This window comes from Eptesicus fuscus, chromosome 11, assembly GCF_027574615.1.
Source record: "Eptesicus fuscus isolate TK198812 chromosome 11, DD_ASM_mEF_20220401, whole genome shotgun sequence".
Lineage (NCBI taxonomy): Eukaryota > Metazoa > Chordata > Mammalia > Chiroptera > Vespertilionidae > Eptesicus > Eptesicus fuscus.
The window spans coordinates 84611420-84638713 of record NC_072483.1 but is presented as its reverse complement, the minus strand read 5'-3'; the positions used below and the strand labels follow the sequence as shown (position 1 = coordinate 84638713).

Sequence of the window (27294 nt, the reverse complement as noted above, 5' to 3'; positions counted from 1 at the left end):
TCTCCCAATTCACTCTCTAAAAATCAATGGGAAAATATCCTTGGGTGAGGAAAAAGAAAGGAAAGAAGGGAGGGAGGGAGGGAGGAAAAATAATTTACTACGGAAATTCAACTATTTTGAACTTAGATTGATTTTCTCAAAGATAGAATTACGCACATCAAATTACCATTACAATGTATGAATTTACATGGTAGGTCATGCCTGTTTATATATACCAACAGATAAGAGCAGTGGTCAAGAAAATTAAAATACATCCCTTCCATTCCCAGAATAGTTTGTATAAAGTGTAGTAGCAGATTTACCTTCCTGTTTTATGTTATACTAGAGGCCTGGCACACGGAATTCGTGCATGCGTACGTTTCCTAGGCCTGGCCTGGGATCAGGGCCATCTTCCCCAGCTGCCCGCAGCTGGCCCCGCCACCCACCGCCACCCACCCCCGGTTCCCCATTCACCATCGGGTGATTGGTGCCTGCCGGCCAGGGGAAGGGACCGAGAGGTGGTCAGTGCACCTCATAGTGACTGGTCCAGCGGTCATTCTGGTTGTTCTGCCGTTAGGGTCAATTTGCATATTACCCTTTTATTATATAGGATTAAAAATAGATTCCCAAATTTGTGAGCAGTGGGGTTGTGGTAAAGAAAAAAAAAAAATACTGGAAATTAAAATGAAATTTTGCACTTCATAATTTGATTGCATACCCTAATGCATAGCAGAACAACTGGCATATAATATATTTGTTCACTGAAACAGTTGTTCAGTGACCTGAAACGCATTATATATTTCCATAGCATACAGCCACTGCCAGTGGTTGTTCGGGTTGTGCCTGTACAATGGCCCCTGACTCGGGGCTGAAAGCCAGCCTGTCTCTCATGGACAGGGCTTGTGCTCTGGCTCCCGGCTGGGTCAGCCTGCAGAATCTTCCCAGAGGGAAGGGGCCTTTTCCTAATACTCCAGAGGGTGTGCCCTTTATCTATTTCACACAAAGGTACTCATGTGTTAACAGTCCCTGGTTTTGTGATTATATTTTGGATCAGGTAAGATGACATTTGGATGTCAGAAGAATATTTTTTTAAATTTGGAGATCTGTACATCTTGGGGCAACAAAGGTTATACACACACACTTGCATGCAGATATATCCGTATAAATATACAGATATAGATATCCTAAAGTAGATTATTTACAGAACTTCAGAAAATACAGGAGATTAGAAAAGCATGATTACGTGTATAGTTCTTCTTGCAGTCCAATGAAGCAATGCCCTTGGGACAGATTTCCTTGGCCTTCTCCTGGCAGGCGGCGTGGTTGCCAGTATCTTGACTGTCTTAGGTGACTTCGTTTGTTGGTTGACACGATCTCTTTCTTTTCGGACCTTGGGCTTTAGATTTTCTTTCTTTAATACTTCTGGGAAGAGGGATGGTTTTGAGTTTTTCTCAGCTTCCACAACTTTATATTTAACCAATTCAAGGACCTTAGCACAGTTTTCATTGAAAATTTCACTTGGTTTTAGATAAAGACTTTGTATTTCTTTTTCATAATGTGCAAGTGTTTCTAAATGTTCTTTTTTATTATTGTTATTATATCCTTTCAGTCTCTGACAATGGTTGTTCCCAGCCTCCGAACTGAAATGAGTTAAAGTGTTACTCTCCCTGGGAGGAGACGTGAGTTTACCCATGTATTCTTCATCTTCACTTGGCATTTTGCAATAAGGAATCCTAGGGTTCGGTGGCAACAATACTTCATGTCTTTCCTGTACCATCAATTTATAGATATTCTGCTCCTTTTTTTCAAGGGACTTCATTTTTAGTGTGCTTTCAAAGCAAGTGTTTGATTGAGTTATTTCTGATTTACCATTCCAACTGTGTGGATTTTGAATCTCTGTTTTGAAATCAAAAGTTTCTGCTTCAGAAAGCTGCATGAAACCGTGTGCTTTCCTTTGTTTCTTAAGCACTATATCTGTAGGTCTTTCTGATGACTTCTTGGATGGAATTGCTTGGGTATTTTTGTTGGAAGAAGGTTGTACTTTAATTAAAGCCAGTGTTTTCTGTTCTCTAATGATTGCTGGATTTCCTTTAATATTCTGTAAGGGAAAATACTCCTTTTCCTCCTTCCTGGTCAATTCTGTTTCTACAACTCTATCCTCAGGAGACTTTTGTAAAGTAGCTTTATGAATAACTTTTGGATATTTATCTTGCTTTTCTGAATGCTCACGCATAAATTTATTTTCATCTCTGAAAGATAAATCTGGCTTTATACATTTAAATGGTGTGAAACTAGAATTAATCAAATTTATATGGTTGCTGATTCCCTTTAATTGCCTTTCAGTGATTAGTCCAGATTTTGAAAGTTTATCTATAAAAAGTATCTGGAGGTATTTACTTAAATCATCTTTTAGACTTAATAGTTCATTTTCTGATAAAGCTACAAGATAGTTTTGCAGAGATTTATCTACAGGATATTTCATGTTTATTTCAAGCCTTCTACCAAAATCCCCCTTTGAAATGTCTTGTCCTAACTCATGAAAAGATACTGAAGAACTTTTAGAATTTAGAGAAGATATGTTTGAGTGCATAGGTTCAGTTTCTGTCTCTTTAAATAAACTGCTTTCCGAAAGGTTTTTTTGGAAATAGTTTTGCAGAATTTCGTTTAAAAAGGATCTCAGCCTTATTTCCAAATGTTTATCTATGAAATGATGATTAAAATTATCTACAAAAGACATTGTTTCTTTTACAATTTCTGAAGATTTCTCCAGAGAAACATTTTGCCCTTTTGGTTCTGTTTTCTCATTCATCAAATACAGATTTTGATAGATTTTAGGTAAATCCTCTTTGGTGATATGTCCTGATTCTGAAAGTCTTTCTATAAGGTAATGCTGGATATGTCTGCTTAACTCAGATTTAAATTTTTTAATTTCTGACTCTGAGAGTGTTTCTAGAAATACACGCAGCTTTGGATTCAAATTAGGTTTTCTCTCTAATTTGTCTGCTTCCTCAAAATTCTCTTTGATTTCTTCAAGGTCTTCTGCATTATTTAGAAAAGGATGTTGGATTAGTTTCTCTAATTCTTTTTCTGGTTGTCTTCTCTTTTCAGACTGATTATGTTTTAAAAAAACATTAAATATGTTTTTGAAAAAGGATTTTAACTTTATTACATCTGGCTCATTAAGTTTACCCATTAACAAGTTATTTAAATTTTCTAAGGTAGAATTTAGATCATTTTCTTCTCTATCAAGCCTCTGACGATTACTTGGCAAATCTGTTTTTTCATCTGGTGTTGACTGATATTTTGTATCTTGTGTGGATGTATTTTGGCTTTTGTCTATAAACGTGGCTCTATTCAAAAAAGAAGTGGTTTCTTTGGGAATGATGGGTATATTCTGCTTTGCAAGAAAATCTGTTTTGCTCTTGATTTCTGAATAATCGTCTGTGGAGTCCTTTGGCTTTTCTCCAGCAAAGGCTGATTCTGTGTGCAGCAAAGAACTCTTCTGGCCTCCATCATCTAATTCTACCACTTTGATGATCCCAGATCCTAAAAGAGTATCTACAGGAAATGCTTGCACTATCTGGCTTGCAACAGATCTGGCCTCTGGCAATTCTTCCCCATCATCGCTTTCTTCATAGTGACCTGGAATATTTGAATATAAACTCTCCCAAGATGTGGGTAATTGATTCTGCCAGCTCAGCTGTGTCTCACTCAATTCTTCCACTCCCATCGCCAACTTGGAGAGGAATGGGGCAGTGAATATCTGCTTTATAATGTAATCATGTGCGATGCTATTGAAATCTGGTTCGGCGCTCGACACTTCACTTTCTAAATGTTTCTTTTTGACACTACTTTTTTTTTTAATTGGAAAAGCTATCTCACCGTCCTTCAAGTGGTTTTCAGAGACAAGGTCCCTTTCCACCTCTAGAGAATTTCCTGGCCCATCTTCTGACAATGAAACTCCAGGAATATCTTTAATTTTTGGATTTACAGGAGACTCTGAATTCAAAATGTCTCCTTTTGAAAGCCAGTTATTTAAATCTTGGATTTTTTCAAGTATTTTATCTTCCAAACTTCTTGGTGGTTTATCATGAACAAGTGGAAGTGGAGAATTATGGCTTTTCTCTCCTGCTTCAGTGTCATTAGGAATGTTTGATTTAGAAAATATTTTATCTAAAAGGTCTTCAAGATTTTTACTTAAACGTGGGCTGAGCACCACAGATTGCTGTAAGTTGTGTAGGAGGTCAGTAAAACTTAATGATTTTGAGAGGCGACCTCTATGTACATCTACACTTTCAGTCGGTGATGATTCTCTTTTAAAGTTTGGCAAAGATGTATTTGGTAGTCTTTCCTTCAACTGATTCTTAATATCTAAACTCTTTATTGTGGTGATGGTAGGATCACAGTCTAAATTATTCTTACTGCTTACAGTCTGTTTTGTGATGGTATCAGGATCAGGGGCTAACTCTTTCTTAGTGTCTACAGTCTTAGTGTCTACAATGCTGCTATCAAGACCACTGGGCTGGTTTGTATCAGTAGGGCTTGAAGGTTTGGAATGTGTTGGGTCAGGAGGATCTTGGTCCTCGTGTTCTATAACCTCTGTACTTAAAGTGTTTCTATATTTAGACATATCTTCATTGTTCCTTTTACTGGCTGGTATTTTGTTGTTTGTAAGCCTTAGAAAAGGATCAAAATCGTCCTTGGTGTTGAAATTCTGTAAAATTAAAAAAAGGTAAGACATCCTGTAACATTTATTTTGAATTTATAATACATTTTCTAGCTAAGTCTTTGAGCAATCTGTCAGTCTATCTATCCATCCTCCTACCTTCTACAAACTGAAAACTAACTTTAATTATTTTAAAAATATTTGAAATTTTAATGCAAAAATTTCCATTTTCTAACTCTGATACTATTTTGTGTCCAAAAGCTTTTTCCTACCTGGAATATTTGTGAATACTTCACAAATAGTAAAGAATTCAACTTCCAGTGTTAGTTGCATTTGCTTAAACAATGGCGACCATCGGGATCTAAGTCCTATCCATACAAACATGAATCATTTTAGGAAATTTTTTAAAAATGCAAAATAGTATATATCCCAGTGAAAGTATCAGGAATATTCTTTTTTTTTTTTTTTTTAGGAATATTCTTTAAAGGCTGACTTGGGGGCATATATCACCTGCTTTTAAGTCTGAGAATTTCAACTGGGATGAGTTCCATTCAACCCTTAGAACATCACAGTAAAATCTTGCTTTTTGATTAGTACTTTATATGCCTCAAAAATGGTTAAGAGACAGCAATACACAAAATCCTGGATTACAGTGAAATTTCAGTGTGACATCCATAGGCAGTTTTGTAGCTCTGGAATCGAACTATTTTATCACTGAAATGAAGTCTCTTATTCAAAACTTTTGTTCAAACAACTTCTACATTATCTATCCAATTGAAAAAAACAAAGTGTGAAATCAACCTAGAATTTTAGTTCATGTCACATTAGTAGTCCAAGCTTCATTTTAATGGATACACTTCATTACAACTGGTTTTCAAATACTAGTTGATATCCAGGTGACAGCATAAGAACCCACTTAGGTTTTTTGAAAAGTACAAATTCCTAGGCTCCATTTCGAAACTGAGGTTCTTAGGTCAGAGGTGGGACCTGGGAATATGTATTTTTAAAAGATATCCCAGTATTTCTAATGATTATTTTGGTTTTGGAGCCATTGAATTACATATTGTATTAGGAAAGCCTAATAGTTAAGTATGATTGGTATTGGAATAGAATAACTCAGCACTCACCTGATATTTTGGTTTGGGTTCTGAATGTTCTGGTCTCAAAGATGCTACCATGTATTGTTTTTGAAAAAAAGCCACCTTATAAAAAGAGAAGTTTTAATTTTGGACTGCTTGTAATGAAAGAATATTTCCCAAGTTTCTCATAATATTATACTTTTCCAATTATCAAAATAAATCTATATTTATAGATACACAAATATATATCTATTCTTAGCTTCCTTAATACTGTAATATTTATTCTACTGAATTTATAAAACCAAAATGATGTACAACAACTTCAAGGAGAAACAAAAGTAGAAAACAGAATTGTCAGAACAAATTGTAATTTAACTTTAAAAGATTTTAAAATGCTTTAGATAACAAATGGCATCTGATAATATATTGAAATCACATTCTCAGTGATTCTCAGGAGACAGAAAATGAAACCTTTAAAAATATTTTTCATAATTCATAGAAGGAAACTGGTAGACAATGTCCATTTGGTTTATATCTCAAGAAATATTTAAAATATATTCTTAAAGCCTTAAAGATAACCATTAGAAAAATAAAAATTCATGCCTAATAGCATTGAGAAAAATTAGAGGGAAGATTTGAAATATAAATGCTCTAAATCACTCATCTTTCCAAGTGTAATATCAACACACTCTACCTGAAGTTGGTAAGTTGAAAAATCAAATAGACTTTCAATAAGTTAAAACTAGAATAAAACTTACTGGAAGAACTATAAAGCAAACTGTTAAAAGTAGTCATCCTAGGGAAATGAGAATGGTAGTGTGGTTGTGGGTAGAGAAGGATAACTTTCATTTTGCATTATACCCTTTTGTGCTGACAGAATTTTTCAGGGCTGTGCAGGTATAGCTTTAATTTTTTTTTAAAAAAAACTTATAAAACTTATAAATGTAAAAATAATAAAGGGAATTCTTAATAGGGCATTGATTAAATAATTGTACAGGCTCACAATGAGAGACAGTAGAATTTGGTGGTTTGCAACACAGACTCCAGAGCCAGTCTGCCTGTGTTCAAAACCCAAATTTACCACTTAATACCTGTGTCATTAGACAATCAGCCCCTCTATGCATGATTTCCCTACATATAAAATATAGTAATAATATTTACCTCATAGGATTGTTGTGAGAATTTAATGAGTTAATATATAAAGGCACTAATATAGTAGCTTGCAATAAGCGTATTGGATATTATTATTATTAAAAACATTTTAGCCATTTAAAGTAATTAAGTAGATATAAAGGCTATCTAAACAATGTGATATTAAGTGAAAATTAAGATGCATAAAACATGGCTAGTTTATCATGATAAGCAACTGGAAAAATGTTGGTGGCATATAGGAAAGTCTTTTTGCAAAAGGGACTCAAGTGGAATAAGAAAACTTGAATAGACAATATTATTAAATTTTTTTAAAATAATTAAAATACATCACTATACATTGTCAAAATTCATTGAGCTGTATTTCACAGAGTAAACATTAATGTATGTAAACTAAAATTAAAATAAAAACAAAATGTTGGGGGTCAAGAAATAATTCAGAGACTTGGCTAAGAACATCCCTATTTGAGGAAGTGTCAAACCCCTTTGACACAGGAACCCTGAGTTTTAGCTCCTCACCCCAGCTTTAACTCTGTAACTTCGAGTAAGTCACTTAAGCTCTCAGAACTAGCTTTTTTGTTTCCTCACTTGAAAACAGTTGGATAAAGGAGTCAATTCTGAGTTGATAATAAATATAATAAATCACTTATTTAAAAAAGACAGTGAATCTAACTGTATTACAAATGTAAGATATAACTACACTGAAGGGAGTAGGAGAAAAAAAGAACTGATCTTGGTAACGATGTTTTGACTAGAAATGTAAGGCTAAAGATAAAATGTACATAAACACTGTATGTACACTAGTAGGTAAATTTGTTTGTCATGGGTACAGTACAAGTTAGGAATTCTGAAACTGCTTTATATATATGTAAATGGATAGTGAATGTTGAGATCCATATTTCTCATGGTTGGAGAGAGAAGTTACATCCTAGACAAACAAGAAAGGAAGACTAGAATAAACCAGGATGTGGGATAATGGGTACTTTCCTACATTTGGGGTGTAAATACAAATTAATAAATTTGGCTTAAAGGGTAATCTGGCAGTTTCTATGAGAATAAAATGTGTGCATATACTTTGACCCAAACAATTCCACTTTTCATATCTATATAATAAAAGCCTAAGCGACTGTTATGGCAGAACGACCAGAATGACTGGTCGCTATGATACGCACTGACCACCAGGGGGCAGACGCTCAACACAGGAGCTTCCCCCTTGTGGTCAGTGCGTTCCCCAGAAGGAGTGCCACTCAGCCTGAAGCCGGGATCACTGTTGGCGAGTGCAGCTGCCATGGAGGGAGCTTCTCCCAACTCCGGGCAGCGCTACCAAGTAGCGACAGCAGGCGCAGTGGGCTGGGATGAGCACGAATGGCGTGGTGTCAGGCCCCGATTCGGGCTTCTCCTTGGCCGCCTGCCACTTGGTGCACTGCTATATCCCCCAAGGGGTCCCAGACTGCGAGAGGGATATCCTACTGTCAGCTTAAGCCCAATCTCAGTGCCGTTCTCTGTAGAAGGCAGTCAGTCTAAACAACTCAGTGACTCAGGGAAGCGCAGGAAACTCAGGGTGAACCTGCCTCCGTGCTTGACTCACCCACTCGATGGTGTTCGCAGGACAGACTGTGGTGGCCCAGCCCGTGCATATGCAGCAGCAGCTGAAGCTCAAGCCACAGGCTGTGCAGCAGTAGGAAGCCATCCAGTCACAAGCTGGCAGTTGGACATCCCCTGAAGGGTCCTGGACTCTGAGAGGGCACAGGCTGGGCTGAGGGACACCCCCCACCCACTGTACGAATTTCGTGCACCAGGCCTCTAGTTTATCCTATAATATACTTATACAGGTGAAAAAAAGATAATGCTTACCATTTAGCAAGTGACTATTATGTTCTAAGCCCTTTAAAATTATTTGAAATAAATGATAGCATACTTATTTTGCAGATGAGAAAACTGAAACTCAGATGTAAACTGCCCAAAGTTATATGACCATGGAAGTGAAAGAATCTAGGTATTTCTACCTGTAAAATCCAAGTCCTTTTATTATTTCATACAGGTTTCTCTTACCATCACCAAACACTGCCTTTCACTGGTGGGTAAAGTTAAATTCCTCATCCCTCCCCACCTTTCTTACATCCTGATGTTTGGGAAAATATTTTAGCATCTAGACATTGTTAGTGTTTAAATAGAAACTAATTAAGCCATATCTGAAAAGTCTTAATTTATGAAGGGGCTCTAAAAATGTGAAGAAACTATTGAAAGACTGTCACCTGAATCAGCCAAGAGTTGAAAATTTAGTCCTTTCCAATTCAGATTAGCACTTCAAAAGTTTGTCTCAAAATACTGCATTTCTTTTTAAAAAATACGTTTTTATGCCGAAACCGGTTTGGCTCAGTGGATAGAGCGTCGGCCTGCGGACTCAAGGGTCCCAGGTTCGATTCTGGTCAAGGGCATGTGCCTTGGTTGCGGGCGCATCCCTGGTGGGGGGTGTGCAGGAGGCAGCTGATCGATGTTTCTCTCTCATCGATGTTTCTAGCTCTCTATCCCTCTCTCTTCCTCTCTGTAAAAAATCAATAAAATATATTTTAAAAAATACGTTTTTATTGATTTCAAAGAGGAAGGGAGAGGGAGAGAGAGAGAGAAACATCAATGATGAAAAAGAATCATTGATCAGCTGCCTCCAGCTCGCCCCACACTGGGGATGGAGCCCACAACATGGGCATGTGCCCTGACCAGGAATCGAACAGTGACCTCCTGGTTCTTAGGTCAACGTTCAACCAACTGAGCCATACTGGCTGGGCAAAATACTGCATTTCTTTAACACACTACCTTAGGTTCATTTTTTAAAACCCTCTTCTTTTAGCCCTGACCAGTTTGGCTCAGTGGATAGAGCATCAGCCTACAGACTGAAGGGTCCCGGGTTCGATTCCAGTCAAAGGTATATAACTTGGTGTGGGCACATCCCCAGTAGGGGGTGTGCAGGAGGCAGCTGATTGATGTTTCTCTCTCATTGATGTTTCTAACTCTCTATCCCTCTCCCTTCCTCTCTGTAAAAGATCAATCCTATCTAATAAAGAGGGAATATGCTAATTGACCGTCACACCCTCACAAAGATGGCAGCGCCCACAGCCACAAGATGGCTGTGCCTATCCCCTCATCCCCCCCGCCTCTCAGGGCCAGCCCAAGCTGCAGGCAAGCCTCCGATGGCAGCTGCCCAGCCGTCCAGGGCCACCTGAGGTTCAGGTTACCAGGGCCGGCCGAGGCTTGCACTGCTGGCAGTGGCAGGGGTAGAGGTGTGATGGGGGCATCACCTTCCCCTGATCGTCGGGTCACCTCCTGCCCCTGAGGGCTCCCAGACTGTGAGAGGGGGCAAGCCGGGCTGAAGGACCCCCCTCCAGTGCATGAATTTTCATGCACCGGGCCTCTAGTAAAATATATATTTTTAAAAAGCTGATTAAGGTAAAAATTAACACATTTCTATTAAAAGAAAGGAAAAAAACCTCTTCTTTTAAATTCTAACAACTTAAGAGTTTATTTTACCATAAAATTCTGAGGATTTTTGTGACTTGTCTGTGAAGCAATCAGCTTAGACTTTTCAGAATTTTTTTCAAGAACTCTGATATGTCTTCTTCAGAAGCCTGTTGCCATAGGTGATGGATTCTTTCAACCTTCTAAATCTATTGATTGTACATAACCTACAGTGTATGGATTACCCACTAAATTTATCTTGTTCAATTTACTTTAGTTTCACCTGTTGTATACTGGTCTGACTACCACCTTTAAGAAATATATATATAAGGTAAGTTTTCTTTTTCTTTATTTTTTGAAAATCCAGCTATTTGGAAATAATTGTTGATTTATATGCATTTGTAAGACATAACACAGAGAGCCCATGTACCCTTTATCCAGTTTCCCTCAATGGTAACATCTTGTAACCAGGGTACTGACATTATAAGGTCAAGTTGCAGAACATTTCCACCAGGATCCCCAATGTCCTTTTACAGATAATAACACCCATTTCTTTTCTGCCTCCACCACCTACTTAATGCCTGGCAACCACTAATCTGTTCTTCATTTTTATAATTTCAAGAATGTTATGTAAATAGAGTCATACAATGTATACCATTTTGGGATCAGCTTTTTTATTCACTCAGCACAATTCTCTGGACATTTGTCCAGGTTGCTGTATGTAACAATACTTTGTACCTTTTTATTGCTGAGTATTATTCCATGGTATGGATATATCACAGTAATAGCCATTCATCAATTGAAGGACATCTGGGTTGTTTCCACTTTTGGGCTATTATGAATAAGGCTGCTATGAATATTTGTATTCAGGTTGTTTTTGTAAACATAAGACTTAATTTCTCTGGGATAAATGCTGAAGAGTAAAATTGTTGGGTTACATAGCAGTTGCATATATACTGAGTGGCCAGATTATTATGATCTCTGAATGCATAATAATATGACCACTCAGTATATATCCTATATAATAAAAGGCTAATATGCAAATTGTCCCCTCGACCAGGAGTTCGACCAGCAAGCAGGCTGGCTAACTACCCATGTCCCCTCCCCATGCACTGGGTCTCTACTATATATATACACACTGAATGGCCAGATGATTATGTGTTCAGAGATCATAATAATCTGGCCACTCAGTGTATATTTTTTTGAGAAACTGCCAAACAGTGTTCAGGAGTGGCTATACATTTTAAAATTCCCATCAATTTCTCCATATTTGGTTTTATTATTGTTGTATTGATGTTTTCATATTTTCATTCCTGATGTTGGTGACTTGCATCTTCTCTCTTCTTGCCTTCATCAGTCTTATAGAGGTTTATAAATTTTGTCAATTATTTTGAAAAACTAGCTTTCTTTGTTTCACCGATTTTTTCTATATTTTTCTAGTTTTCAATTTTATTAATTTCTGCTATTTATTCTTTCTTCCCAAGTTTCATTTTTCACTTAGAGTTTACATTCAATGTTATTTTGTATTAGTTTCAGATATATAGCACAGTGGTTATCATATAATCATAATTTTACAAAGCGTTCTTTATTATTTCTTTTTCTTGTTGGTTTGGGTTTATTTTGCTTTTGAGGGTGGGACCTTAGATTATTGATTTGAAAGTTTTCCTTTTCCAGTGTACATTTAGTGCTATACTTTTTCTTAGTGCAGTTTTAACTGTGTCTTAACCAATTTTGATATGTTCTATTTTCATTTTTATTCAGTTCCTCTTTGATCCAGGAATATTTAGAAATATGTTGTTTAACTTCCAAGTGTTTGGGGATTTTCCTGTTGTCTTTCTGTTCTTGATTTCTAGTTTGGTTCTGTGTTCTGACAATGAGACAAGATGGACCTATACACTAGTATTGCTACCCCACCCCACATTGTCTACTTCTTCACAGCAGGCTAAGACCCATTAGCTCAAAAACCTGCCAGAGCCACACTAAGTTTCATACACACCCAACTGTTTTAAACATAACCAAAATGAGCAGACTTTTAGCTATTTAGAGCCAGCCTGCTTTGCATACCCCATGAAACTGTGCCCAGAATATTTCAGTCATAGATAAGGTAAACCTTGAGGGTATAAAGACCCCAGGCCTTTGATGCCCCGTGGAGTTCTCTAACCCAGACACTCCCTTCAAGGTGGCTGAGAAAAATAACCAGGCATGCACAGCCTCATTAACTCTTATTACTAAGTGGGAATAGGGTCTCTGTTGACTATGCAGCCCACTGATACTGTGGTGGTGGGAGAATCAGAGCGTTCTTCAGGCAGGGGATGACAGATCAGCTCCCAGCTGAGCCCTGACAACACTCTCCCAGCTGGGCAATCAGAGCACTGCCTTGTTCTGTGGGTGGAGATGGAAGACAGGCTGCCTGCTCTCCCCCACCTAATTGGAAAATCAGACTGTATCACCTGCTCCCCAGGGGTGGCAGTAGGGGTATGAGATAGAAGACCAACTTCCTGCTTGTACCCACTGATACCATGTATGGGAGAAAAGCATGGCTTTTCCATTGGTGTTTGGCTGGAGTAGGGTGGGTATTGTCAAAACAAATTTGCTTCATTTTCACATAAAACTTCTGAGGATTTGTAGGTTTCTTAGCACTGCTATATAATTGCTCAAGGTCCTTATAGTAATAATTTTTTACTTTAAACAGCAGTAATATCAGATTAATGATTTGTAAGACAAATTGGGATGTCTTTACCTTAGGAATTACAGGGAGATCTCATCTTGCTTCCTATTCTGTTGATATGTATGAAGGCTGTCTTTTCTTCTCTTTCATTAACCACTGTGCCTCTCCATAATGCCATGATAAATACCTCTCTTTCCTTTATCTCTCATTTATCTTTTCTTCCTCTGCATATTTTAAAATGGTGAACTTTTGTGTACCATTTACATAAATATTGTGTGTGTATGTGTTTGTGACTGTTTATAACAAAGACATATACCCATTATTTGCAGGGTTTTTTCTGAGTTGAATACCCTCCTCCCTAACCCAGACCTTAACACCCGTAATCGAGATCCGTGGGAAGTCGTGGGATGCAATTCCCCACATTCACACGTGGCCTTAAGCCTTGGCTGCAAGTGATCTTAGAGGGACTGAGGGATATATCTGGGAGTAGGAAAATATATTTAGAGTATACTTGTGAGCATTTGCCTAACACTACCAATACCTCTAGGCTAGGGGGTAGTCACTTGGGAAACAAACTATTAGTGGCAACAGCAATAAGCCAAAACCCACATGGCAAATACAACATCTGTCGGGTGACTACTTTATACCATTATGCCAGATGCAAGAAGATAGAAAGATGAGTGACATAAATATCTTGCCCCAAATATATAAAGGCTGTGGTCACATAATCAGGTACAAAGGATGGAATAGTGCTCTGGTGACAAACCACCAGAGATGCCGTAGTTAATATGGAGTCAGGCCCAATCTCCAGCCAGATCATCTTTACCTGTCAGTGCTACTTTGCCCATACTGACTGTACTTTTTAAAATTATAGCTTTTAGAACAATTATGTTGCTGTGATATAATGTTTCCTTCAAGTAAGTCTTTTCCTCTACCTGGCTATAAGGTCTTTGAAATCGAGAGCTATATTCTTTTCATTTTTGTATCCACAGTGTCTTGCACATAGTAGGTACTCATTAAAAACGTGTTTGTTGAGTTCTTAGGTTCCAGAAACTGTTCCAGATGCTGGGAAAACAAGATACAGAACTCCCAGCTCTCATAATGCTTACATTCTGGTGGAGAAGATGGACAACTGTGACTAAAGATCTTGTACAATGGCACTTAGGAGATAATTTATACTTGCCTAGCAGTCTCTAAGTGAGTCCTTTGGAGACCCTTGGGACTGCATATTTCTGATAAAATTTATCTTCATCAAAATATTTTGAGTTGGAATAGACATAAAATTTCTATTTCTCTAGTCTACTGATCCTACCACAATAGGATTGTTTGAATGCCACTATTATGAGGTTCAGTTCAATTCAACCAACACAATACAATCTGTATGGGCAAGATACTAGAAAATATTCTTATATTTTATCTCACTGGGTCATCATTTTGGTTAAAAGGCCTTTCATTACTCATATCTATCCCTATCTTGCCCCAGGTCCCTGCATTCTTTTTTTAAAAATATATATATTTTATTGATGTTTTTACAGAGAGGAAGGGAGAGGGATAGAGAGTTAGAAACATCGATGAGAGAGAAACACCGATCAGCCGCCTCCTGCACGCCTCCTACTGGGGATGTGCCTGCAACCAAGGTACATGCCCTTGACCGGAATTGAACCCGGGACCCTTCAGTCCCCAGGCCAACGCTCCATCCACTGAGCTAAATGGGTCAAGGCAGTCCCTGCATTCTTAATAGGATGCTCCAAGGCACTCTATGCCTTCATCTAGTGTGGCTGCATTTGCTTTTCTGTCAGCTACATTCACTAATGGAGATTTGGTTACTCAAGATCAGGTGGCAAGAGAAGGTGGTTGATCAAACTTCAATTCCTTTACTGTGACATGGTACAATTTATCTAACCTCACTGAACCTGTTTCCACATCTGCAAATGTAAACAATAACAATGCCTATTTGTTGTGAGGATTAAAAAAAATAATGCACATTAAAGCTTAATACGTGCCCATCTATAGTATATTATCATTAACTACTAGAGGCCCGGTGCATGAAATTCGTGCACGGAGGGGGGTTGTCCCTCAGCCCAGCCTGTACCCTCTCCAATCTGGGACCCCTGGAGGTCCCTCAGCCCAGCCTGACATCCCTCTCACAATCCAGGACTGCTGGTTCCCAACTGCTTGCCTGCCTGCCTTCCTGATTGCCCCTAACCACTTCTGCCTGCCAGCCTGATCACCCCCTAACCACTCTGCTGCCAGCCTGTTTGCCCCCAACTTCCCTCCTCTGCCAGCCTGGTCACTCCTAACTGCCCTCTCCTGCAGGGTTGATCACCTCCAACTGCCCTCCCTTGCAGGCCTGGTCCCTCTCAACTGCCCTCCCTTGCAGGCCTGGTCCTTCTCAACTGCCCTCCCTTGCAGGCCGGGTGCCTCCCAACTGCCCTCTCCTGCTGGCCATCTGTGGTGGCCATCTTGTGTCCACATGGGGGCAGGATCTTTGACCACATGGGGGCAGATATATGTGTGTTGCAGTGATGATCAATCTGCATATTACTCTTTTATTAGATAGGATAGAGGCCTGGTACAGGGGTGGGGGCCAGCTGGTTTGCTCTGAAGGGCGTCCCGGATCAGATGGGGGTTCCCTTGGGGTGTGGGGCAGCCTGAGCGAGGGGCCTGTGTGGTTTGCAGGCAGGCCACGCCCCCTGGCAATGCAAGCGGAGGCCCTGGTATCTGGAATTTATTTTCCTTCTACAATTGAAACTTTGTAGCCTGGAGCGGAGCCAAGCCTGGGGCTCCCTCCGAAGCCAGCAGCCATTTGTGTTGGGGTTATAATTGAAACTTTGTTGCCTTAAGCGGGTGAGCCCGGCAAGGGTGTGCGGAAAGCTTTGCTTCCCCTGTTGCCAGCGGCAACCCTGGCCTGCTCTCTCAAGCTACATTCTGCCGCCATTTGTTTGAATTTGTTTACCTTCTATAATTGAAACTTTGTAGCTTGAGTGGAGGCTTAGGCCTGGCAAGGGCAGGCGGAAAGCTTGGCTTCCTCTGTTACCTAGGAAACCTTGCTCTCTGTGGCTGTAGCCATCTTGGTTTGGGTTAATTTGCATACTTGCTCTGATTGGATGGTGGGCATGGATGGTGGGCGTGGCTTGTGGGTGTGTCAGAGGTATGGTCAATTTGCATATTTGTCTATTATTAGATAGGATTAACTAGCACGGTGCCTGCTATATCATAGATATTCAAAGAATGTTTCACGAATTAATCCCCACTTAACTTCCAGTGAATAGGGGAGAGAATGGTGCCACAATCTAGTCTTCTGACTTAAAATCCTGTACTCCTGCTGCAATATGATGCCTTGTAGATAGTATGCAATTCTCCCCCCACCTCCAGATCAGGCTCGTTCTGGGTGGTATGGCCGTAGACTATTTTTCCCCCCTAAATAGAAGTTTAAGGCAGTAATCTTAATGGATTTTTTTGTGCTAATTTTAGGTGCTTTAATCAGTCTGGAAGGAGTAGTCTAAATATCAAAACGTTAAAATTTTCAGGGCATTTTAATGGATTATTGGGACAACTGAATTGAATATTAGTATCAGTAATGTATTGAAAATTTGGGATTACTGTCCTTAAAGGGACTAATCCCTTTGCATGGAGTCCAAGACATTCTTATATTAAATTCTACTCTACAAAAGAGTATTTGCATGGGGTTCCAATGTCTCGAATTGAGGCAGTTAAGTCATTAAAAATTGCAAGGAAAAGCACTGATGCTTCCTCTGGGGCTCCAAAACTTCCTCCCTGAGTAAGCATGGTCCTTCTCTACTGAGTGCAAAGTGTGAAGCAGAGAACGTTTTCTTTCTCTCCTTCTCACTTTTCATCTCATATCTCTTTTAAAAAAAAATATATATATATATATATATTTTATTGATTTCAGAGAGGAAAGGAGAGGGAGAGATAGAAACATCAATGATGAGAGAGAATCACCCAGCGGCTGCTTCCTGCACACCTCCACTTGGGACTGAGCCTGGGTGGCACCAAGCCCCACAACCTGAATTGAACCGTGACCTCCTGGCTCACAGGCCTACACTCAAGTACTGAGCCACGCTGGCTGGGCTCAGTATTTCTTTCTTGTCTGATCCTCATCCCAAGCCACACAAGCTCTGTTGTAGCTCTGAAATACTTACTGCTGGTAGTCTGCATGTAGACAGTTAAATCTTGAACAATTAATCAGTTAATTGCCACGATATTTTGAATTTAATTAAAAGAAGTCCACCACTTGCATCTATAGATGCTTATGGCATACAAATGGTTAAATTTTTTCAAAGAAAGGAATCCAATATCATTAATTTCAGGTATTGATGGGCAATTGGGATGAGAAGAATGGTTTCTTTAAAATTGTTCATATCACAATAGATGGGCAGAGGTAGTCCATGCTTTCCGGGTAATATTGTGAGTTGCTTATTAAGCAATAGCAATTTTGGCGGAGGCAGAAGTAAACAATTCAATAGCATAGTCTGCTAAAGTTAATGTTATATTTATATTGCTTTATAATAATAAATTTATAATAAATGATAAAATAGATGCATGATAAAATATTAATTCAAAACAATATAAAATGTTAATAATTGTTTTTAAAGGATATGTTGTCTACTTACTGTTTTTCCTTTTTTATTTGTATTTAGCCATCCGCAGTTCTTATCTTGCATTAACTCATCTGAAAAAAATTTTAAAAATAATTATATAAATAAGTTGGAATTTATCGCATTTGACCAGCATGTTCTATACCTGCATCTAATGATTGTGTAGCATAGCTATTAAGAGCGCATGCTCTGGAGCCAAACCACTTGCTCTCAAGTAGTCTCTGTAACTAACAAACCATCTAACTTGGGACAACTTATCTGGACTCCCTCTCAGTTTCCTCACTTGTCAAACAATGAAGATCCTCCTTCATAGGGTTGTTATGTGATTTAAAGGGCTAAAGCATGTCACACCATGTGTGGAACATAATAAGCACGCAATGAATGCAAATGTTGTTGTTATAACATGTTACCATCATTACTACTCCTTTTAATCTCTGTCACACTGCACTCTTGGGTCTGTCACTAATAAATCCAATTACTATTTTCAATAGTACTGTTAAAATGCACACACGTAATTAAAATTAAATGGCATTGTGCTCTGTACTTTTGTGTACAGAAAAGATTGTCTCTTAGTCAGATTATAGTCAATGTTTATATTGTGTACTTCTACTTTTTCTGGCACTTAATGCCAATTCAAAAAATAAAGTAAAAACAAACAAAAAACTCATCATGCACTCTAGGTGGTTCTGAATGTTTTTGTAGCTGTTAAAAGGGAAGCACATTCTTTCCTTAAACCCCAACATGGCACAGCGGGAAACCTCCAGAACTCTGACCCAACACCATTGTTTGATTTGGTTGTTACATGCTCATGCTGTTCTAGTTGTTAAATATTCTGATTACTACCTTAGGGTTTACTGGTATGTTGCATATGTTTTCATAATGATATCACGGAACAACTTTTTGAATTAGAAAAACCTCTTCACTAATAGATCTACAGGGTAGCCAACATGTTTGTAAACACAGATAAACATAAGTGGTTTACTACATGGTGATGGAAAAAAATTAAAAATAAATGAACAGGCTACTAAATATTATAATACATAAAAATAAACATTATCTAGGATTTTAAGGTCACTTGTATGTTGCTTTATTTTCCACTTATATTATAATTCCATAGATTTTTCATACCAGTTATTACAACATATAAGTGGATTTACATTTTGAAAGAAAATTTTGATAACCATTGTTTTATATGAGTTCATGTTTTCAATTTCACTGAATATTTGAAAATTATAAGAATACATATACAAATAATAACATACGTATAAAACCAGGGAGCTTTACATATTCATCCAGCGTGTTAAATGAACAATATGAACTCTGAAATAAAAACAGACCAGTAAAAGTTAATAGAAACAATAATTAAATATCAATATAAATTTTAAACTTAGTATTATTGATGGCTATAAATAACTAGAGGCCCGGTGCATGGATTCGTGCACCAGTGGGGTCCCTCGGCCTGGCCTGTGGGGATCGGGTGGAAACTGGCAGTCCAACACCCCCCGGGGAATGTAGTAATGCGAGAAGCAGGAGGCAGCCAGGGAGGAGCCCAAGCCCGGGCCAGGCAGCATGGTGCTCCTGCTCATCCTGGCCCTGCTGCGCTTGCCACCCCCAGTTGGTAGGCTCGCTGCCACTCCACTGCAGGTCTCCGTGCGCCTGTCCTAGGGAGATACCAGCGCACCCGTGACCAAGAAGCGGCCGTGGGCTTGCACCCAGTCAGTCCCAATGCCAGTTGGGTCCTGATGGGGGAGGGACACACAGGGGAAGTGTCCATGGGAGAGGCTCACGCTGCTGGAGGTGCACTTGCTAGCCATGAGCCCAGCGGCATCTGGGGCCCATCGGTGTCTGGGGCCCTTCGCTCAGCTGAGTGGCACTCCTGCTGTGGGAGCACACCAACCACCAGGGGGCATCTCCTGCATTGAGCGTCTGCCCCCCTGGTGATCAGTGTGTGTCATAGCGACCTATCAAACAGTCTAACAGTCACTTAGGCTTTTATATATATAGATAATAAAATGAGGTCCATTGTTATCATTTGGCTTTATCTCACATAAAGAAAATAATTCCTTTATAATTTCACTAGTGCAACTGCAGGTGGTGAGATAACTTGCATGGCTGAAACATTGTATTAGTAGGTTTGGAGGTAGGGAATGGCAAGCATTAAAAAACCCCACAGGTCATGTGATATTACTTTGTACATCATTGACCCCCTCTTGTTCTCTCTAAGCTCTGGCATGGGGGGACTAATAACTTAAAAAATAAAGTAAAAAAGAGAATAATATCAAAGAAAAGATATATCAAAAGAGAAGGGAGAAGTGACATTATACAAAATGGTGTAGTATGGTGCTCAAAGAATTGGTTTCTCCATTGAAACAAGTATAAATTGTCAAACACTGACAGATCAATTATTTCAAATTCCAGAATCTAATTTTGGTTGCAAAACTTATAGCAACCAGAGGGCTGGTTAATTTTGAAAGGATAGCTAAATTTGGGTGTTCTAAGAAATCCATTAGGTCATTACCTGGCTACTGAGATAATGGAACAGAGCCTTAATGGAAATGAGATGGAGCACAGTCTTTGCAAAAATAATTTGAATAAATCACAAAAGAAATAGCTAACTGCAGCCCTAAAAAATCAACAATAATATCCCATATTATGGAGGAGAATAATCTAAGTTATAGAGTTACATTATAATATTTTAAATGCCCAATTTCCATAAAAAATTATAAGGCATATAAATAAACAGGAAATATGGCCCATTCATAGGGGGAAAAAAAAAAGCATAGAAACAATCCCTGAGAAAATGCAGGCATTGGACTTACCAGACAAAGATTTTAAAACAACTTTCTTAAATATACTCAAAGAGCTAAAAAGGATCACAAAGAACTAAACAACAGAAACAATGTATAAACAAATCTCTATAGATTAAAGGCTAATATGTTAAGTGTCCTTCCCTCCGTCCAGGTAATGACATCACATAGCAATGCCCAGCTTCCTCTCCCTAGAGATGACTAGCCTCCTTGCAGTTTCTTCAGCCCAGAAACACTATGGCCAGGTGGAAACACTTTACACTCTAACCAAATGTCTGTGAAGTGTTTTTCCATGCCTCATCTCATTTGATCCTCACAGAAGTCCTGGAGTAGGTAGATAGGAGACTCATTGGAATCCTATTTTCTTTTCATTAGCTGGAAAATGGAGATTTAGAAAGTTTAGAAACTTGACCCAACTGAAAAGAAGAGAGAACCAAGATGGTGGCATAAGTAAACACCTATACTTGCTGCCTCTGACAACCACATCAAAATTACAACTAAAAGGCAGAACTACCACCTAGAACTGTGGGAAAGCTGGCTGAGTGGAAGTTCCACAACTAGAGAGGTGAAGAAAGTGCATTGAGATTGGTAAAGAGGTGTGGAGGCGCGGAAAGTGCTGGCACCTGGATGTGCTGCTCTTTTAATCGGGAGGAAGATACAAGCTCCCGCTTGCTCTGAACTCCAGTTCTGGGCAAGACTCTGGGGGACCCAGACACATACGGGGAGAAACTGGACTGTCTGGCATTGGGACAGGAACGTGAGGGCAGCTTTCTCTCAGAGGTTCTCGCAGTGATCATTGTTCCTGTACAGGGGCGCGAGACACAAAGACCCGTGGACCTCTCTGGTGCAGGGCTGACTGGCAGCCATTGCTGTTTACTCCACCCCAGTGATTCCCAGAGACCCCACCCCACCCAATTTACAACACCACCCAAGCTATGTGCATCGGCTTTTGCATATGAATGGCCTGTCCTTTCTCCACCTAAAACCTGTCAAACTGCAGCTGGGTCAGAGAGCCCCAGAGCTTTCAAAAGAAGGCCCAAGGCCTGGCAGCAGCAGCCTGCCTTGCTTCACAACTGGGCCTCGTCTGGGCACTTCCAAACTCCATACAAAGAAGAGGAATCTACAGATGTCTCTGTAGCTCCTGCTGCATGGCCCCAGACAGTGGCTGACTTGCACCTCCTTGGAGATCCAAGAGCCAGTGTGTCCAGTGGTCAGAGTGAGACAATATCAGACTACAACTTCTCACATCCATAAGAGATACACTCAAGGGGCAGACTCAGTGAGCACCAAAGCCCCACTGAAGCAAGTCCTGCCCCATAAGGGTGCCTCCTGTGCAACACATCTCCCATTGTAGACACAGCTGGTCATCACAGCCAATTGGCCGGGAGGTCAATTCCTCCCAGTGATACCAACAGCAATCAAGTGTTAACTACAATAAGACTGTGCACACAGCCCACAAATGGGTGCACCAAGAGCGTCCACCTCAGGTGACTGGGGAGGCTGAGCCACTGGGCTCTATAGGACACCTACCACACAAGGCCACTCTATCACTCAAGGAGACTTAGCAGCTACCAAGTACATGGAAACAAACACAAGGAAGCAGCCAAAATGCTGAGACAAAGAAACAAGTCACAAATGAAAGAAATGGGTGAAAGCAAAATACTGGATATAGAGTTCAAAACCACAGTTATAAGGTTACTCAAGAATCTTCTAGAAACCTCCGAGAAATTTAGTGAGACCTTCAAAGATATGGAAAAGGACCAATCAGAAATTAAGCATACACAGACTGAAATAAAGAATAATATACAGAGATTCAAGAGCAGACTTGAGGATCCCAAGAATCAAGTCAAAGATTTGAAATACGAAGAAGCAAAAAACACCCAATTGGAAAAGCAAAAAGCAAAAAAAAAAATCCAAAAATATGAAGATAGTGTAAGGAGCCTCTGAGACGACTTCAAGCATACCAACATCCGAATTATTGGGGTGCCAGAAGAAGAGAGAGAGCAAAAACCTATTTGAAGAAATAATGATAGAAAACTTCCCCTACCTGGTGAAAGAAATAGACTTACAAGTCCAGGAAGCCCAGAGAACACCAAACAAGAGGAATTCAAAGAGGACCACACCAAGACACATCATAATTGAAATGCCAAGGGCAAAAGACAAAGAGAGAATCTTAAAAGCAGCAAGAGAAAAACAGTTAGTTACCTACAAGGGAGTACCCATATAACTGTCAGCTGATTTCTCAACAGAAACTATGCAGGCCAGAAGGGAGTGGCAAGAAATATACAAAGTGATGAATAGCAAGTAACCAAGATTACTCTACCCAGCAAAGCTATCATTTAGAATTGAAGGTCAGATAAAGAGTTTCACAGACAAGACAAAGCTAAAAGAGTTTGTCACCATCAAATCAGTATTATATATATTATATGAAATGCTAAAGGGTATTCTCTAAGAAGAGGAAGAAGAAGAAAAAGGTAAAGATAAAAAAGTATAAACAAAAAAAAAGTATAAACAACAAAATGACATAGAATACATATCTATCAACAAGTGAACCTAAAAATCAAATGAATAAAAAACCTGATGAACAGAACAAACTGGTGAATGTAATAGAATCAGAGGCATGGAAAGGGAGCAGACTGACAATTCTCAGGGGGAAGGGGTTGTGGGGGGGTGCAGGACGAGATTGAAGAAAGATTTTACACCTATGGACGAGGTCAGTGTGGGGGAGGGGAAGGCCTGGAGTGGGGTGGGAACCAGGTGGAGGGGAGATTTGGGGGTGGGGGGGGGAAAGAGGAACATTTGTAATAATCTGAACAATAAAGATTAAAAAAAGAAGAAGAAATGGTGGACCTTGAAAATGACTTCAGGTTTTCTCACTGCACAGAATATAGTCAAACACTGCTGCAGTTAAATATTTTATCCTTTGTTCTCCCTGTGTGATCTACAATAATAATCTGCTTCGTGTTGATATTTACTGCTGTGTTGCTGACAATTACCTGAAAGAGAAGTTGGGGTGCTTCACTGGGCTGGAAAAAGTTTAGCTAAATCAGAAAGCAGGTCTAATTAAGCAAGTTTGTTCTATTTCTATGAAAAGCTAAGTTGACTCCTGCATGTGCGATATATATAAAGCTCTTGCTGGTGCCAATCGCATGCCTGTGTTTCAATCTGTCATTATTGATCGTGAATTTGATTGACACTTCTATTAAAGAAAAAGGGCAAATAGTTATATGAAAATATTTCTTCTAATTAATTTTCTTTCAATGTGCACGAATTCAAGCACTGGGCCACTAGTTTAAAATAAAGAGATAGAAATTTTGAAAAGGAACCAAATAGAAATTCTGGATCAGGAAGTATAACTGGAATGAGAAAATTATTCAGGGAGTTTGAGAGCACATGGAAGCAGATAGAAGGCAGAATCAGTGAATTAAAGATAGGAGAACAAAATTATGCAGTTTGAAAAAAAAGATTCAAGAAAAATGAACAGAGTCTAAAGAACCTTGGGGACAACCATCAATATACACATCATGGGAGTCACAGGAGAAGAGAGAGGAAAGGGTTGGAAAGAATATTTGAAGAAATAATGGCCAAACACTTCCCAAATTTAATGATAGGCATGAATCCATACATCAAAAAAGCTTGACAAACTCCAAGAAGGATAAACTCAAAGAGATATATATCAAGACATACTATAATCAAACTACCAAAATACAAAGAGAGAACTTGAAAGCAGCAAGAAAGAAGTGACTCATCATATACAAAAGTTCTTCAATAAGATTAACAGGCATTTTCCATCAGATACCAGGTAAGCAGACAGTGGAACCACTGAATTCCTTCAGGAGGTAGAGGGAGGAATATGGTTTCCCTAATGACACAATGTAAAGCTGAGATTCACTAGGGCCAGGCTGTGTTCTTGAATATATCATTTCCATTTGGAAAGCTTATTGGGCCCTTTTCACCTTGTTAATTGCTGAGCTAAACTTGATCCATCCCAAAATGGAAACAACAGGCCAAAGAGTCAAAAGGCCTCTACAGGTAAGGTGTTCACGAAGTTCAGTAGCTCTTGGTACTAGGTACTCAAGGTAATAATTGCTTTCCAAAAGGGGGATACCTATGAGTTGTGTTTGAGAACTAATCCAAAACCCCAAGAAGGGTTTCCAGGCAGGGTTTCCAATCAGCACAAAGATCTGTAGCTCACAAGAATTCTTAGGATTGTTGGACCCCAAAGATAGTGTATCCAGCTTGCTGAACAGCTCCTAACTCAGCTTGTTGGCTTGGGCTCCACTAAAAGGATAGTAATTTATAGGTTAGCCAATACAAAGGACCAGTAGAATGCCCAAGTGAGGCACTTACTATCTTCGATACTCAGAGTCCAACAAAGTTCTGGGCATCCTCTTATGGAGTTGATGGAAGAGGGTAGGGCAAAGAGGCAACAGTTTTTCTTTTACTGCCAGAAGGATTGAATGTTATGAATCTGCCCAGATAACCCCAATGAATTTTACCTGGTAAGTAGGCACATGAATTTTATCATGATTTACTAGCCACTTCTGCTGGTGAAGATGTGATAATACCATATTCAAGGATGTTGAGAATAAGACTTTTGATTTGCTGACCAGGACATGATCCATATAGTGAAAGCTGGGGACATCATCCTAAATGCTTACCCACTCACTGGTAACAAATGGCAGGTGAGTAGGTACCATGGCATAGCACAGGTGGTGGTGGCAATGTCCAAGAGAACATACCAAGTGCCATTATTCTGTATAATGGATTCACTTATAGTCACAATATTTGGAACAGTGTGGATATGGAAGCAACAACTGGATTCTATTGGTGATAATCTACTGTAAGTCTCCAACTCCATTAGCAAATTTGACTGGGTTGTTGTACTGAGATAATGCATCTCTTACTTTCCCTGTAGCCTGTAAGTCCTTAATGAAGGCTGTTACTGCCCTTTGTTCTCCTAGAATTACAGTATTAGACCACCTGGGAAGGCACAGGGAGACAAGTTGGGTAGTGACATTTCCCACCAGTATTTCTCTACATGTGGCTCTTCTGATTGCTCTGGCACTTATGGAATGTAGATGAACAAGCACGTAACACAATAATTGCCACTACACATCCAGATATAGAAACAACAGTATATTCTATTGACCTACAGAGCCCCATCCACAAAGTTATGTTAGTTCCCTTCCCCATTGTGAACCTTGCCAAACCCCATAAGCAGAATCTAAGTGCCTTTGCTTTCCACAGGCGCATGTAAGACAGACTCTTGTGCACCCATATCCAACAGAGCTATAAAAGATTGTGTCCTACCCTCTCTGAAATTCCCCAGCAAACCTGCATAGCTGTATAGAGCCTTCTATCTCCTTTAGGGACAAGGAGTCCTTGGCTCCACCTCCAATCATGTTTCTCCTCAAGCAGCTGAGATTAGGTTAAGGTGGAAGGGAGGTGACATGGGTGCAGAAGGAGGAAGCAACTCCATGCCACTTAGCAGTGCTTCATATTTACTTTCAGTTTTGAGTGGTGTAGCAGCAACTCATGATTCAATCCAATGAACTTCTGTTGCTGTTGGTCTTTCCAACACTCTATATCAGGCAGCAAGTTCTTCAGAGCTGACAACTTTTACTTCATCTTTGGGAATGCCTTGACAGCAGCCATATCTACACTGTTTTCTGTAAAGGACCGTGAAGTCTGTGTCCTCAGATAGCTTGGAATTGGTTTGCATAGCAGTGAGCTACTCTGTGGAGTCTACTTCAGTCCAAGGCATCTGCTGTCCCATTACCATGATGACATCTCATAAATTCTTACCTGTTTTCAACATAGAGGCTAGAAGAGTTATCCAGAGCAAGCCAATTGCAAAAATTTATCTGTATTTCTTTGGTTCTGTTTCTCATTTCCTAGGGTATCATCTTCATCAGCATTGTGTACCCAACACAGGGCAGTAAGAGCCTGAATACTAGTCAATGTCTGAGTATGTTTTCCCACAAGAGTTCATCTGCTTCAGGGAAATCTCCTAGGAGGGCCAAAACTATGTTATAGCAGCCAAAACTCACCACATAAAAACTCTGAGATATTTTACTGTTGTTTTGAAATGGGTGTAAGGTTGACACTATATACTTCAGAGTAGTTGACTATAAGATGGCCCAGCTGCTGCCACTGTTCCCTTACAGGTATCACACAGTCTGCACCCTCATCTCCCAAGCAAACCAGCCAAAGTTCTGATGATTCACTTGGTTTCTGTCCATGGCAGTCATGAATTCCTGTCCTGTCATCCTCAGTGTAGGTCTGCATCTCTGTAACTGTTGTCAAAGAGCAAACTCTTCTGAGGACAGACCTGGGCACCAATCGTTAAAATGGAACAGACCGTCAGATTGGCAAGGAAGTCTTCCCACCTGGAGGGTAATCAGCAACAGCCAGGACACTGTTCAGGCAGCTGAACCTACTACTCCACACTTGGCTTGCAACTACCTCTCCAATTTCCCCCCATTAACAGGCAATGAAGTGGAGGACTATTTATTGCCCGAGTGATCATACAATTTGGTCAGCATATTCACCTACCAATTCCCATGGGCTTCCCCTAAATCCAATTGATCAGACCACAAAGTTCTTGTCCTGCATCGTTCAGAAAGCCATGTCTGAAAGTATCCCATCTTGTCACCAAAGCTGCCAAGAACTTACCCCACGTTTAAGCTAACAAGTTAGCCTGCCACGGCTCTGAGCATGCTGATAGAAGACATGAGTCTTCTGAGTCATAGGCAAAGGACAGATTATTATTTAGAGCAATTTCAGTAACTATCAGTTCCTCAAGCCCTAGTTGCCACAAGGGGATCTGAAGAGGGCTGGATAACAACTGCACATGCAATGGATTACTTTA

At 39.6% G+C, this 27294-nt stretch overlaps 1 protein-coding gene and 1 long non-coding RNA gene across 4 annotated transcripts in view; one reads left to right on the top strand and one right to left on the bottom strand.

Annotated features, from left to right (window-relative positions):
• The window catches only part of C2CD6 (C2 calcium dependent domain containing 6), a 66831-nt gene that overhangs the window by 3252 nt on the left and 36285 nt on the right, over positions 1 to 27294 (bottom strand). Inside the window, exons 14-17 of one of the 3 annotated variants that reach the window (XM_054723420.1) lie at positions 18876 to 18933; positions 17629 to 17687; positions 5773 to 5847; positions 1223 to 4693 (exon numbers count right to left, since the gene is read on the bottom strand). In XM_054723420.1, coding sequence (XP_054579395.1) covers positions 1223 to 4693; positions 5773 to 5847; positions 17629 to 17687; positions 18876 to 18933 — 3663 coding nt within the window. The remainder of the gene's footprint in view (positions 1 to 1222; positions 4694 to 5772; positions 5848 to 17628; positions 17688 to 18875; positions 18934 to 27294) is intronic. The other 2 variants (XM_054723421.1, XM_054723422.1) reach the window with 2 other exon arrangements.
• The window catches only part of LOC129150758 (uncharacterized), a 41828-nt gene continuing 25116 nt past the window's right edge, over positions 10583 to 27294 (top strand). Inside the window, exon 1 of the long non-coding RNA XR_008557502.1 lies at positions 10583 to 10657. This is a non-coding gene — a long non-coding RNA (uncharacterized LOC129150758). The remainder of the gene's footprint in view (positions 10658 to 27294) is intronic.